This window comes from Ochotona curzoniae, unplaced genomic scaffold, assembly GCF_017591425.1.
Source record: "Ochotona curzoniae isolate NIBS_2020 unplaced genomic scaffold, NIBS_Ocur_1.0 contig_883, whole genome shotgun sequence".
Taxonomy (NCBI): domain Eukaryota; kingdom Metazoa; phylum Chordata; class Mammalia; order Lagomorpha; family Ochotonidae; genus Ochotona; species Ochotona curzoniae.
The window spans coordinates 63280097-63293167 of NW_024466599.1; the positions used below are offsets into that span (position 1 = coordinate 63280097).

The window sequence follows — 13071 nt, forward strand, 5'->3', positions numbered from 1 at the left end:
ACTCTGGCTATTATGGTCATTTTGGGAGTGAACCAGTGGGAAGATCTTTCTCTACCCCCCTTGTTTCTGTCTCTCTCCCTCTCTCTCTCTTTTTTTTTTTTTTAGATTTTTTAAAAATTTATTTATTGGAAAGTCAGATATACAGAGAGGAGGAGAGACAGAGAGGAAGATTGTCCGTCCAATTATTCACTCCCCAAGTGAGCACAACGGCCAGTGCTATGCCGATCCGGAGCCAGGAGCCAGGAACTTCTTCCAGGTATCCCACATGGGTGCAGAGTCCCAAAGCCTTGGGCCGCCCTCGATTGCTTTCCCAGGACACAAGCAGGGAGCTGGATGGGAAGTGGAGTTGCCGGGATTAGAACCGGCGCCCATATGGGATCCCAGGGTGCATTCGAGGAAAGGACTTTAGCCGCTAGGCCATGCTGCCAGGCCCTGTTTCTGTCTCTTAAACTCTGCTTTGAAAGAAAAGATGCAGGTTACTTAAGACTAGGAGCCAGCAGTCAAGTAGTGAGGTAACTTGGGGGAAAATGGGAGGAACTTTCTTTTTGGAGTGACATAACTATTTTGGAATTGTTCTGTTTGTACAACTCTCTGACTATGCTACAAGTCCATGAACCATATACATTAACAGGGTAAATAGTATGGTGGATTAATTATGCATCAGAAAAGCTATTAAACATTTCTTAAAATACGTAACTGAACCTAAAAAAGAAAAATGACTTACGTCAGGTGGGCACTGTGGCTCCTTAGGCTAAACTGTTGCCTGGGACACACATGTCCCATACTGGAGAGCTTCGTTTGAATTCTGCCTCATCCAGCTTCCTGCTCATGTGTCCAGGGGCAGCAGATGATGATGCAAAGACTGGGGTTCCTGGCTCCTGGCTGCAGCCTGGCCCAACCCTGGCTCTGTGGGCATTAGGGGAATGAAACAGCACATGCAAACAAACAACAAAAAGAAACCAATCTCATACTCATTTTCCCAAAGCACATTCTTGTCTCCTAGGACACTAACTCCTGAGTTTACCTGTTTTCCTGGGTACCTGAGACCTACCAAAGGCCCCCCGACAGGATCTCTGATCCTGGTGAACCATGGACCTTCCGGCCTCTTGCAATGGAGACAGAACCACACAATCCTCTCTTAACGATAAATTGTTCTTGAAGCTTGAAGAGTAGCATACAAAATATCTTCTCCTTTCCTGTTGTCACTCCATTAAGGTAATTTCAAACTCACTGGGTAGGGCTCTTTAAGTGATCAGCTCTGAATGTTAGATGCTCCATTTCACATCTTGATGTTCTCTTTCACTGGGCCAGTGCAGTGAAACCCCTTCCTCCTTTATCTAGCAGATAGCAAGAGAGAGTTTCCTGGAGTCCAGCTGCACTCACTAGCTCTGGGGCCCCTGCTGGAGGACCACCCACTCTCAAGCCACCTTACTTCCTTTCTTCATCCACAGCAATCATGCTAGCTGCGGGCTCTGGGAGCAAATCCTGCCCTGGCATGTCAGAGGGAACATGGGAACACATGGCAAAGTCAGGCTGGTGAAGGAGACAAGAAAGCCTGAGACTTTTCTCAGGTAAAACTGCCTAGGCCTAGTGGAGAGTTAGGAGTAAGAGCCATCAGGTATGTGCTGGGATAAATGAACTGCATTAGAAAAAGAGGGAAAAAAACTTTATTGTCAAAGTCCTTGAGATATAAAAGACGCAACGGTAAAACCAAAGGCAACAGAAGCTGTCTCCTGCACGTCAGAGTGCTTGAGGGTAAAAGGCGCTGGGGATGCAAAGGTAGGTGGAAGGGAGACGCAATATTTCTCTAGCTTTAGAAGATCATAGTGTCCAGATCACAGAGCTAATGTTGGTTTTCATTACAGATTCTTTATAAAGCTATTTACCTGGAGGAAAGAGAAAAACCAAAAGTTATTCCATATTTTTAGCCACAGTGCACTCAGAATGCATCCACACCCCAGCCCATGAGGTTTTTACGAGGAAGGGAAATAGGCATGAAGAAGAAACATGGGAGCTATTCAGGGCAATACAACAAACAAGTGGCAGAGCTAGGAAGGGAATCCAGAAGTTTCATTTCTCTAGTTTTGGAATACCTTACAGTAGAAAGTTAGCTGGTAAGCCATGTTACAGGTCAATTACTTAACAACTACAATTAAATCCAACATACATTAGAGAATAGAGAGCATTATCTGTCATTTACAAAAGGTTCCACAGGCTTAAGTATGAAACACATTTCAGATGTGAAACACAGGACCCAATATGCATTACATATGCATTTTAAATTTATTTATATATTTATTTTGGGAGGGGGAGGGAAAGAAAGAGATTTTTTCATCTTCGGGTTCATTCCTTAAATGGCTATAAAAGCAATAGCAAGGCCATGATAAAGTCAGGAGCCAGGAACTCCATTTGGGCCTCCACACAGGTAGTAGGAATCCAATCACTTAGACCATCATCCGCTCCTTCCCCCATAAAATTGGATAGGAAGCAGAGCAGCCAGCATTGAATCCACACTCTGATATAGGATACTGGTGTTGCAGGTGGCAGCTTAATTCACCATACCACAATGCCAGCCCCAAGACCTGATATACTGAACTTTAAAGCAAAAAAAAAAAAAAAAAAAAAAAAAAAAAAGTAAGAGCACAACAGAGGAAAACCACGACAAAGTGGGAGTTAAGGTCTTTCCCACCTTTCTCATGAGTTCTTCTTGCTTAGTTAAGTCTTCAGAAAAATCATCATTGACATCTAACACCAGCACTGGAATGCTTTGCAGAGACTCAAAGTGCAGCCTATAAAAAGATGAAGATTTGGGGCAAAGGAAAAACAGAAAAGAAATCTGACCTATGCTTCACATGCTCACCAAGACTTCATAATTCAGAGGATGGATTTAAATTCATAAGACTTCTCAATGAACCTGTGTGTGTGTGTAGCATTAAAAAAATTTTTTTAATATTAAAAAAAATAAAATAAATTAATATAAACTAAAAAAAAAACTGGCTGAAAGGAAGGCTGAGCTTTCCCTTTTGTTTCCAAACTATTCCTGGTGGACCAGAGCTACAAACATTATTATTACTTTATTTTTATTAGAAAGTCAGATATACAGAGAAGAGGAGAGACAGAGACGAAGCTCTTCTGTTGATTCACTCCTGAAGTGGCCACAACGGCTGGAGCTGAGCCGATCCAAAGCCAGGAGCCCAGAACCTCTTCCAGGTCTCCTATGTGTGTACAGGGTCCCAAGGCTTTGGGCTGTCCTTGACTGCTTTCCCAGTCTAAAAGCAGGGAATTGGATGGGAAGCAGGGCTGCCAGGGTTAGAACTGTCACCCATATGGGATCCTGGCATGCGACTAGGCAACTTCGTCAGGTCCAGAGGTGTAAACATTTTAAGTGGAAAATATGAAAAGTTATATATGAACAATGTCAAACTGACCATTTTCCTAAAAATTTTGAGCTCCTCACCTTGAGCCAATTATTACCATCACCAATCACAATGTTCAAACCACAGAAACATTTCTAAAATGGGGAGAAAAAATCCAGAATTGAAGACAAAAGCCCCTTGGAATGTACAGAATATATTTAACGTTAGATTCTTGAGCTGGAAAATACTTGCCATTTTCCACTACCCCCAGTACATGATGAACTTTCTCAGAGGTTGCAAGCTGAGCTCTTTGCATTTAACTGCTGGCTTTAGGGAGGCAAATTCTCTGATACTGTTCTTCCACTTACTTGGTTGTCCTGTGAATAAACCACGCTTCATGTTGACTGTGAAGCTGCTCAAGATAGGCCAGTTCAATTCCTTTCTCTTCCTCCCTGCCTCTGTGGCACAGTCTCTGCAAACAAACCTAAAACAAAATGCCCAAGCCTTGTTGAGTCTACTTACTGTTTAGGGCGATATTATCTAGTTTTAGGGAGCTCGAAGAGCCACTCAGACGTCTGCCTTGGGTACTGCAAATCCTGTCTCTGCTGCTTTGTTTGCTGAGCTACACCTCTCCCTCCACCCCGACTGTGAACCTGCTCTTCCTCTGGAGCATCTTTCGATGATTAGGGGCAGAAGTCACCCACCAGCTGTCCAAGGCAGGTACTTCTGCCTTTTTTCTCCTCCACCCAGACACATCCAGAAGTTTACCAGTTCTCCTGAGCCTCTGTCCAGTTGGTTCTCTCCTTGTTTATTCATGTGTGCTCTAATAAGGTTTTCACCATCATTATCTTCATCTAGACTCTGATGCTGTGCCTCCCTGGGGCACACAGTTATACAGAAGGGGTAACAGGCTTCACAGTCAAAAAGTTCAGTAGTCAATTTCTGTCTTTACCATGTACTAGCAGTGCAATCTTCGTGCTTTTTACATCCCTATCTTTCACCTACCCTAAAGTTTACTATCAGGATTCATTGAGGGAAGGTGTAACAGAAATCTGGCAAAAGCTGTTCTCTAGTTTGTCCCCACATTCTATGCTTCCACAGTACTGCAACATGATGGCAAAGGACCCCTTGATTAAAATGTAACACAGGTTCCTTACTGTCTATAGCCACAACCCCAGGAAACAAAGAAATACGGGTAGCATTGTATTGATAAAATGGTGAAGAAAGGGAACCATGTTGTGACACAGAGATTAGGTTGTTGCTTCTCATACCAGCATCCCAAAGCTGAGTACTAGTTCTAGTCCCAGCTGCTCCAGTTCTAACCTAGCTCCCTGTTAAAGTGCCTGGGAAGGCAGCAGATGATAGTTCAAGTACAGGAGCTCCTGGCAACTATGTGGGAAACCAGGATGGGATTCTTGGCTCCACATGGCTTGGTCTGGTCCAGACGTGGCCACTATGGCCATTTTGAGAATAAACCAGCAGGCAGAAGGGCCTTCTCTTCCCACCCTCACTCACCCCTTTTAAATAAATAAAGGTTAAGGAATTTGTGGGCCCGGCGCGGTGGCGCAGTGGTTAAGGTCCTCGCCTTGCACACCCGGGATCCCATATGGGCGCCGGTTCTATCCCGGCAGCCCCACTTCCCTTCCAGATCCCTGCCTGTGGCCCGGGAAAGCAGTCGAGGACGGCCCAAAGCTTTGGGACCCTGCACCCGCATGGGAGACCCAGAAGAGTCTCCTGGCTTCGGGTCGGCCGTTGCGCTCACTTGGGGAGTGAATCATCGGATGGAAGATCTTCCTCTCTGTCTCTCCTCTCTGTATATCCGCCTTTCCAATAAAAAAATAATAAAAATAAATCTTTAATAAAAAAAAAGGTTAAGGAATTTGAAACATCTTTCATAACACACAGAACACACTCTAAAGAAGAATGCAAAATCTGCAAAGGTCAAAGATAAAATAAAGAAAACAACTGAAGAATTAGACTTGAACGACCTCTTCTTCTTGCCACTTCAGATTGTGCAGTTTCTTTTCTTTTTTTAAGATTTATTTATTTTTTACAACGTCAGATGTACAGAGGAGGAGAGACAGAGAAGAAGGTCTTCTGTCCGATGATTTACTCCCCAAGTGACCAGAATGGTTGGTGCTGTGCTGATCCAAAGCCAGGAGCCAGGAACCTGCTCCAGGTCTCCCACATGGGTGCAGCGTCCCAAGGCTCTGGGCCGTCCTTGACTGCTTTCCCAGGCCACAAGCAGGGAGCTGGATAGGAAGTGGAGCTGCCAGGATTAGAACCGGCACCCATATGGGATCCTGGCACATTCAAACAAGGACTTTAACTGCTAGGCCATGCCGCTGGGACCAGGAGTGTGCAGTTTCATTCTGTATTCAACTGGCAGGCAGGCTGAAGCACATTGGCTCCAGGAGGGTGTCTTCTCCTTGACCTTTCACACCAGGCTACCCACCCACTCTGCTTCTCCCCTGGTTTCACTGGTTTGGTCAAGTTTGATCTCCTTCCTACAGGACGGGTCAAGCTCCTTCATATCTTCGATTTTTGCTCCAAATGCTCCTTGTTCCTTTCTCTACTTGGCAAACACTTCAACAAAACCTACCCTGAAAGAATAGGTGGATTGGGCCCTGCACGGTGGCGCAGTAGTTAAAGTCCTCACCTTGCACACCCTCAGAATCCCATATGGGCGCTGGTTTTAATCCCGGCAGCCCCGCTTCCCATCCAGCTCCCTGCCTGTGGCCCGGGAAAGCAGTCGAGGACGGCACAAAGCTTTGGGACCCTGCACCCACGTGGGAGACCCGGAAAAGGCTCCTGGCTTTGGATCGGCACAGCTCCAGCCATTGAGCTCACTTGGGGAGTGAATCATCGGACGGAAGATCTTCCTCTCTGTCTCTCCTCTCTGTATATTTGCCTTTCCAATAAAAATAAAATAAATCTTTAAAAAAAAGAATAGGTGGATTAACCCACAGATTTAGGACTTTCCTTGTTCAAGCACTTGATGCCAAACTTAAAAAATTTTTTTTTCAGATTTCTTAATTGGAAAGACAGATTTATAGAGAGGATGAGAGACAGAGAGGAAGATCTTCCATCCACTGGTTCACTCCCCAAGAGGCTGCAATGGCTGGAGCTGAGCTGATCTGAAGGCAGGAGCCAGGAGTTTCTTCTGGGTCTCCCACATGGGTGCAGGGTCCTAACACTTTGGGCCATTTTTCTCTACTTTCCCAGACCATCAACAGAGAGCTGGATGGGAAGTAAAGCAGTTGGGATATGAACTGGCACAAGACGGGATCCCAGCAAGTGCAAGGGGAGGATTAGTTAATTGAGCCATTGTGCCAGGCCCTGATGTAAACTTTATTCCCAAATGTAGTACAGAACACTCCCAAAGCTTTGGGGCAGATGCTGTTTCCCTCTGAGGAAATGAAATCATGGCCTCCTTTCCTTTCCTTCCTCCCATCTAGCCTGTATTCCTATCTCACTGCTGATGGCTTCAAGTCCTTTCCCTTTTGTTTCCTCCCTCTCTAATCATATAGCTTTCCAGACTACCAAGCATTTAGTACATTTCCTACCCTCAACCACCTAACTTTGGTACTTTCAGAAATATTTTATGTATACTTAAATCCTTATCCCTAAAACGTAAGGAGTAAGGATTTATGTTTTAGGGTTATGTATGTATATATACGTAAATGTCCCATCCTGTACTCCAAGAAAAATACTGCTGGAATTCATAAAAATAAATGTATATTTTTAAAAGTGGCTTTATACTTTCAAGGACTCACAAAGGCATAAATTTTTTTTTTACAAAAGGTATTTATGATTGTTTATTCATTGATTATACTCAAACATCAATGTTCTCATTAATCTCCTATGAAAACAGGCAAACTCGGGCCGGCGCGATGGCGCAGTGGTTAAGGTCTTTGCCTTGCACGCCCGGGATCCCATATGGGTGCCGGTTCTAATCCCTGCGACCCCACTTCCCATCCAGCTCCCTGCCTGTGGCCCGGGAAAGCAGTCAAGGACGACCCAAAGCTTTGGGACCCTGCACCCGCTGTTGCGCTCACTTGGGGAGTGAACCATCGGACGGAAGATCTTCATCTCTGTCTCTCCTCTCTGTATATCCGCCTTTCCAATAAAAATAAAATAAATAAAATCTTTAAAAAAAAAAAAGAAAACAGGCAAACTCTCCTCTAGGAGTCTAAGTGAACTATTCTGAGCAGGTGGCACAATTCTTGCTTTACTGATAGAATTACAGCAATTTATTATTATTATTATTATTGCTGTGCTTTAGCCTGGCTACTCTTCATCTCAGCCCTCTGAACGTGAACAGTGACACTGTAATGTCAAGAGAGGGACTCTTTGAGCTTCTTAATCTGCCCCACCCAAAAGGAAGAGCTTTCCTTCTGTTCTGACTGCTTGGATTCAGACACAGTAATTGTACTGTGACTGCTAGTGGCTCTGGTCTCTGTTCCTTCCAAGCCCTATCCCCAAATGCCATTTGTTATCACATTTCCTGCATGCTGTTTAAACTGACTTTCCAGTTTAGGAAGTAGGTTAGATGGGTAGAAAGACTGAGGGTCCATCATTTCCTGATTTTCTAAAAAAAAACTAATGAATTAATTTGAAAGGCAGAGAAACAAACAGATCTGCCACCCACTGGTTTATTCCTGAAATGCCTGCAATAACCAATGGTGGGCCAGGAGCTGGGAATTCAATTCAGGTCCTCAATGTGGGTGGCCAGAGACCTCACTACTTAAGCCATCACTTGCTAGGATGCGTGTTAGCAAGAAACTGGAATCAGGAGCAGAGTTGAGACAGGAACCCAGTCTCTTCAAAATGGGATGCAGGTGTCCTAGGTGGCAGATAGAAGGAAGCACGAGGACCTAAATCTAGTTCAGATGCTCTAGCCTCAGCTTCTTGAACAGTCCAGCTCTGTTTTTTTTCTTTTAAGATTTATTTTTATTCTTTTGTTTTTTTAATTGGAAAATCAGATATACAGAGAGGAGGAGACACACAGAGGAAGATCCTCCGTCTGATGATTCACTCTCCAAGCAGCCAGCATGGTCAGTGCGGCATCAATCCAAAGACAGGAGCCAGGAGCTCTTCCAGGTCTCCCACATGGGTGTAGGGTCCCAAGGCAGGCTTTGCACTGTGCTTGACTGCTTTCCCAAGCCACAAGCAGGGAGCTGGATGGGAAGTGGGGCCGCTGGGATTAGAACCGGCAGCCATACAAGATTCCAGCATGTGCAAGGCAAGGACTTTAGCCACTAGGCAACTACACTAGGCCCTACAGTTCAGCTCTTAATTTTGGTTCTCTTACTCTCTTGGGATTGGTTAACTCCAAATCTCACAGCAGTAACTTGGGGGAAGGTGAGAATATTCCTGACACTCTACTTTTTTTTTTTTTTCTGAATCCCTAATCTTAATGACATCAAAACAGCACTAAATGTCCTATCTCATCTCAAAATAAAATGCAAACTGCTTTTTAGCTATTGAGTTACAATAATCCCCCAATTGCACCACTCTAACAGAGCTGAAATACTTCAATTAGTTCCAGTGATAATATTAAGCATCAGCAGCACCACCCCTCCAGACCCCTTCTCACAAATAGCACAGAGAAGAATGAGGGAGACTCATGCTTTTCTGGTAGGCCCTAGAGGCCAGTGCAACCTGCACTCCTCAGAAACAAGAGCCTCTGCTCAGGCCAGGCAGCCCTGCGTCACAACCAGGCCATCAGCCCACTTCCTCCTCTGCGTCCTCATGGCATTGAGCTGACTGTGCTCCAGTACTGTTTCTCTTGGAAAGGTCTGGTCAGCATTCTCACTTCTCCTAACACTCGGCCCTAACCCAGCTGTCCTGTTCAGTTGAGCCAGCCAGTCTGCAGCTTCCACAAGAAACTTGAATTTTTCTTCAAATTCCAAACAAAATCTTCACTGAGTTCAACTCTACAGATCCACATTCTTCCTTGATTAAGGCCATGAGACCTTCTGGGGACCAGGCCTTCTCCTTCACCCTTAACTGTTTGCTCAACTACTTAGAAACTGTGCTCACTGGCAGGGGACTCCTCCCCCTAGTCCCTGACACTAAGCCCTACCCTAAAGTGCAATCCACTTCCTAATTTGCCTCCTCAACTCCTGCTCCCAGGCAACAAAGACTACACAGAAAGGTGACCTTGCTGATCAGCCCACAATTAATGAATCTAACATCAGATTGGTTATTTTCAAGGAAGGTTTTCAGTGTTCTAGCTTCACTTAAGTTTTAGTTTCATTTTAAATCTTAGTCTCAACTTTTTTTTTTCTTCAAATTTATTTCATATATTTGAAAGGCAGAGTTAGATGGAGAAAAGAAACTTCATCTACTGTTTCACTCACCAAACAGAAGTAATGGCCGTGGGCTGGGTCAAGCCAAAGCCAAGAGCTTCCTCTGGGTCTCCCATGTGGTCTGGGGGCCCAAGCACTTGGGTCATCTGCTGCCTTCCTAAGGCACATTAGCAAGCACCTGGAGTAGTCAAGACTCAAATCAGCACTCATACGGGATGCCAGTGTCACAGGCAGTAGCTTTACCCAATATGCAACACCAGCCTCAAGTCCCAATTTATTTCTGTGGAATTTATTTCTTCTTGTGACCTAGCTTCCATTTCATCATTTTCTGATAAAAAGATCCTCTGTGTTTGATCCAAGTAACATTCAAAGGTCTCTTTCCAGGCTCCCTTCCTGAAGCAGGACCCTTTGTTCTAGTACTTTCCTTCTTTGGCTTATGTGAGTCCACAGAACGCAGCCTTCCTCACTGGTTCTCAGGCTCCCTTCTGTCTGCTTGCTTCCTTCCTACATCTAAAACACATGGCCTCCAGCCTGAAGAAAGGTTTCCTTCCTCCTAAGATTATGTGTTGGGTGTGGCATTTGATGGCACCTTAGATAAGACTCAAAAGTTGAAAGCATGTCTCTTGCTGTGTGTTAGAATTCCACTCCATGGCAAGATCGACAGCGATTCATAACTGTTGAACTATCAAAACCACTTGAGCAAGAAACCTGGAGCATACCCTACATCTGGGACCTGGGGAGGGTGGGAAATTGGGTGGGCCTTCTCCCTTGGTACCCCCTTTAAACATGAAGGAGACAGTATAGAAATAATAGTCTTACCCACTTTCCTATAGCCCTTGAGCCTTTTTACCCTAATTAACTATGTAAAGATTGTAAAAAAGAATTCCACTTCAGAGCCTTTCAAGATCATCTAGCCCAAGCCAGAAGATTTTACAAAGGACTACTCAAGTGGAAAGGTTTCCAGGAGCTGATAAAGGACCAGTGCTGTCTTAGAGACTGGGGCTCATGTCATATCACCTCTGGGTGCTGAGCTGGCTCTGAAGTGCAGGACACAGGACTTCTGTGGACCACACTGTCTTACCAGTGATATCCGCAAGGTTTGTAGCAAGGCTACAAAATAGGGCAGTGTCAAGATGAGGTGACTTCTCTCCCTACATCCTACACAGGAAACCTCCAGGGCACTGCAGATTCTTGATTCACAGAGAGAGGAGGAAAGCTGAGGTAACTGGCTATAGGTCAGTGCCCATCCTTCAAACCCTGGGTGACACAGACATTTGTCATATGTAGTTGCTACATCAAGAGGGACTTTTAAAACATTTTAAAATTTTCTTTTTTAATGTTGCTTACATAGCTGAGAAGAATGCATGCTCAGATGGGTCTCTGATTAGGGTGGGGAGGGACAGATATGGAAGAAGGTGCAAGAGGGACTTTTTAATGAATCACCGGTTTCTAACCAGAGGTGCAGGTGTCTAGCGAGGATCACCTGTTGGGATTCCTACAGCCCTAAAGTCTAAGGCTTCAGTTCTGAGTTACCTGGGGAGTAGCTTGAAGGTAGATGAAGCCATGTAATGTGAGCCGGCTGGCAAACTCCCGCAGGAGAAACGAATGCCAGTCCTGATAGATATGCCATTCGATGTCACTGATGGAACCATTTTCAAAAAGATTCTTTGCAAAGATATACCTGGTTGGAAATTAAATGGGATGGGCAGGAGGGGAAGGAAGAATATGGGAAATGGAATGAAAGACACAAGAGAGAAAGAAGCAGAAAAAAATCAATAACCAACTTGTTCCACGTCCATTCAAACCACTTAACCTTTTTAGCTTCTCATCACTCCTTAAGGAATTTCAACTCTTAACCCATATCTTTCTCCCTGCTCCACACCAAAATGGGAAAGCTGAAGTAGACCAGAGCCTGAAACCATAGTTTTCCATGTGGATTCATTTGTTGTACCCAGATTTTGAGATCCCTAGAAATCATCAGGAGTCTGAACTCGATGCAAACACATTCGGGCGGTTTATTCAGGCTAGCCTAGGCCCAGCTGTCACCCCAGCCCAGCAGGCTGTTGCAGTGGCAGCAGCAGCAGCAGCAATAATAGCAGTAGGGGTGAGGTTGGATAGCACAGGGTTTTTATACATTTCAGGCCAATTCCACACAACTACACAGTAATGATTGGTCAGTTTAACTGTTAACTTTCTTTCTTTTTTTTTTTTTTAAGATTTATTTTTTATTATTTTTTTATTGGAAAGGCCAGATATACAGAGAGGAGAGACAGAGAGGAAGATCTTCCGTCCGATGATTCACTCCACAAGTGAGCACAACGGCCGGTACTGTGCCAATCCGAAGCCAGGGGCCTCTTCTGGGCCTCCCACACGGGTGCCGTCCTCGACTGCTTTTCCCGGGCCACAAGCAGGGAGCTGGATGGGAAGCGGGGCTTCCGGGATTAGAACCGGCACCCATATGGGATCCTGGGCGTGCAAGGCGAGGACCTTAACCACTGCGCCACAGCACCGGGCCCCGTTAACTTTCAAAAAGAGCAAGTTGGCAAGTTTCTATTGGTGGGTTTGAAGCATGTAACTTTCAAATAGTACAAACTGGTGGGCTACAGGGTAGTCAGCAAGTCTTATCTAACACCAGGAGCATCCTTTCTGAGGAGTGCTCTACCTATGTGACTTGCCAGGTGTCACGTAGACTGTCAAGCCTGGAGTTCACACAGCTGCTCAGCAAAACAAGCAAGGCAGAAATCACAAGAGCAGAAAACACTGAGGTTTCCTCACATTCTCCAAAAGAAGGCGGACATCAGAAAATTAGCACTAGTCTCCAGAAAATGATGCACATAAATATAAACTTCTGAGATTTCCTTGTTTTAGCAAAGCTCCAAATAAAACAAGTGATTTAGTATAAAGCCATCACCAGGGGCTGGTGCAACGGTTCAACTGGATCAATCCTCCACCTCCAAATACAGCATCCTATATGGGTACTGTTTCGTACCTGGCTGCTCTACTTCCAGTTTCCTACTTATGGCCTGGGAAAGCAGTAGAGTATGGCCCAGGTCCCAGCTTCAGATTGGCTCAGTTCTGGACACTGCAGTCACTTGGGGAGTGAACCAACAGATGGAAGATCTTTCTCTTTGTGTTTCCTTCTCTCTGTAAAGCTGCCTTTCCAGTAAAAATAAATAAGTCTAAAAAAAAAAAGTCACTACCACATTTCTTCTAAGGACTGAGACCTTCTGAATCTGCAGACAATGGAGCCTACCCCTCCCTAGCTGAGGCCCAGGAAACACATTTCATAACAACTTCAGTCTTAGCAAGAAAGCCAGCTCACTTTAAAATTCTAACAGCTTTTGCTTGCTTCCTCTGCTGAGCTACTAGCTTTACTAACTACTAACTTTACCCTTAGCTTA

The 13071-nt window shown here is 44.8% G+C and overlaps 1 protein-coding gene across 4 annotated transcripts in view; it reads right to left on the bottom strand.

The window, feature by feature from the left end:
* Positions 1-1651: 1651 nt before the first annotated feature.
* The window catches only part of DGUOK (deoxyguanosine kinase), a 37770-nt gene continuing 26350 nt past the window's right edge, over positions 1652-13071 (bottom strand). For 2 of the 4 annotated variants that reach the window (XM_040993682.1, XM_040993685.1), the window contains 4 exons: positions 11204-11351; positions 3725-3840; positions 2690-2789; positions 1652-1886 (listed from right to left, as the gene is read on the bottom strand). In XM_040993682.1, coding sequence (XP_040849616.1) covers positions 1860-1886; positions 2690-2789; positions 3725-3840; positions 11204-11351 — 391 coding nt within the window. In that variant the 3' untranslated portion in view covers positions 1652-1859. The remainder of the gene's footprint in view (positions 1887-2689; positions 2790-3724; positions 3841-11203; positions 11352-13071) is intronic. The other 2 variants (XM_040993684.1, XM_040993683.1) reach the window with 1 other exon arrangement.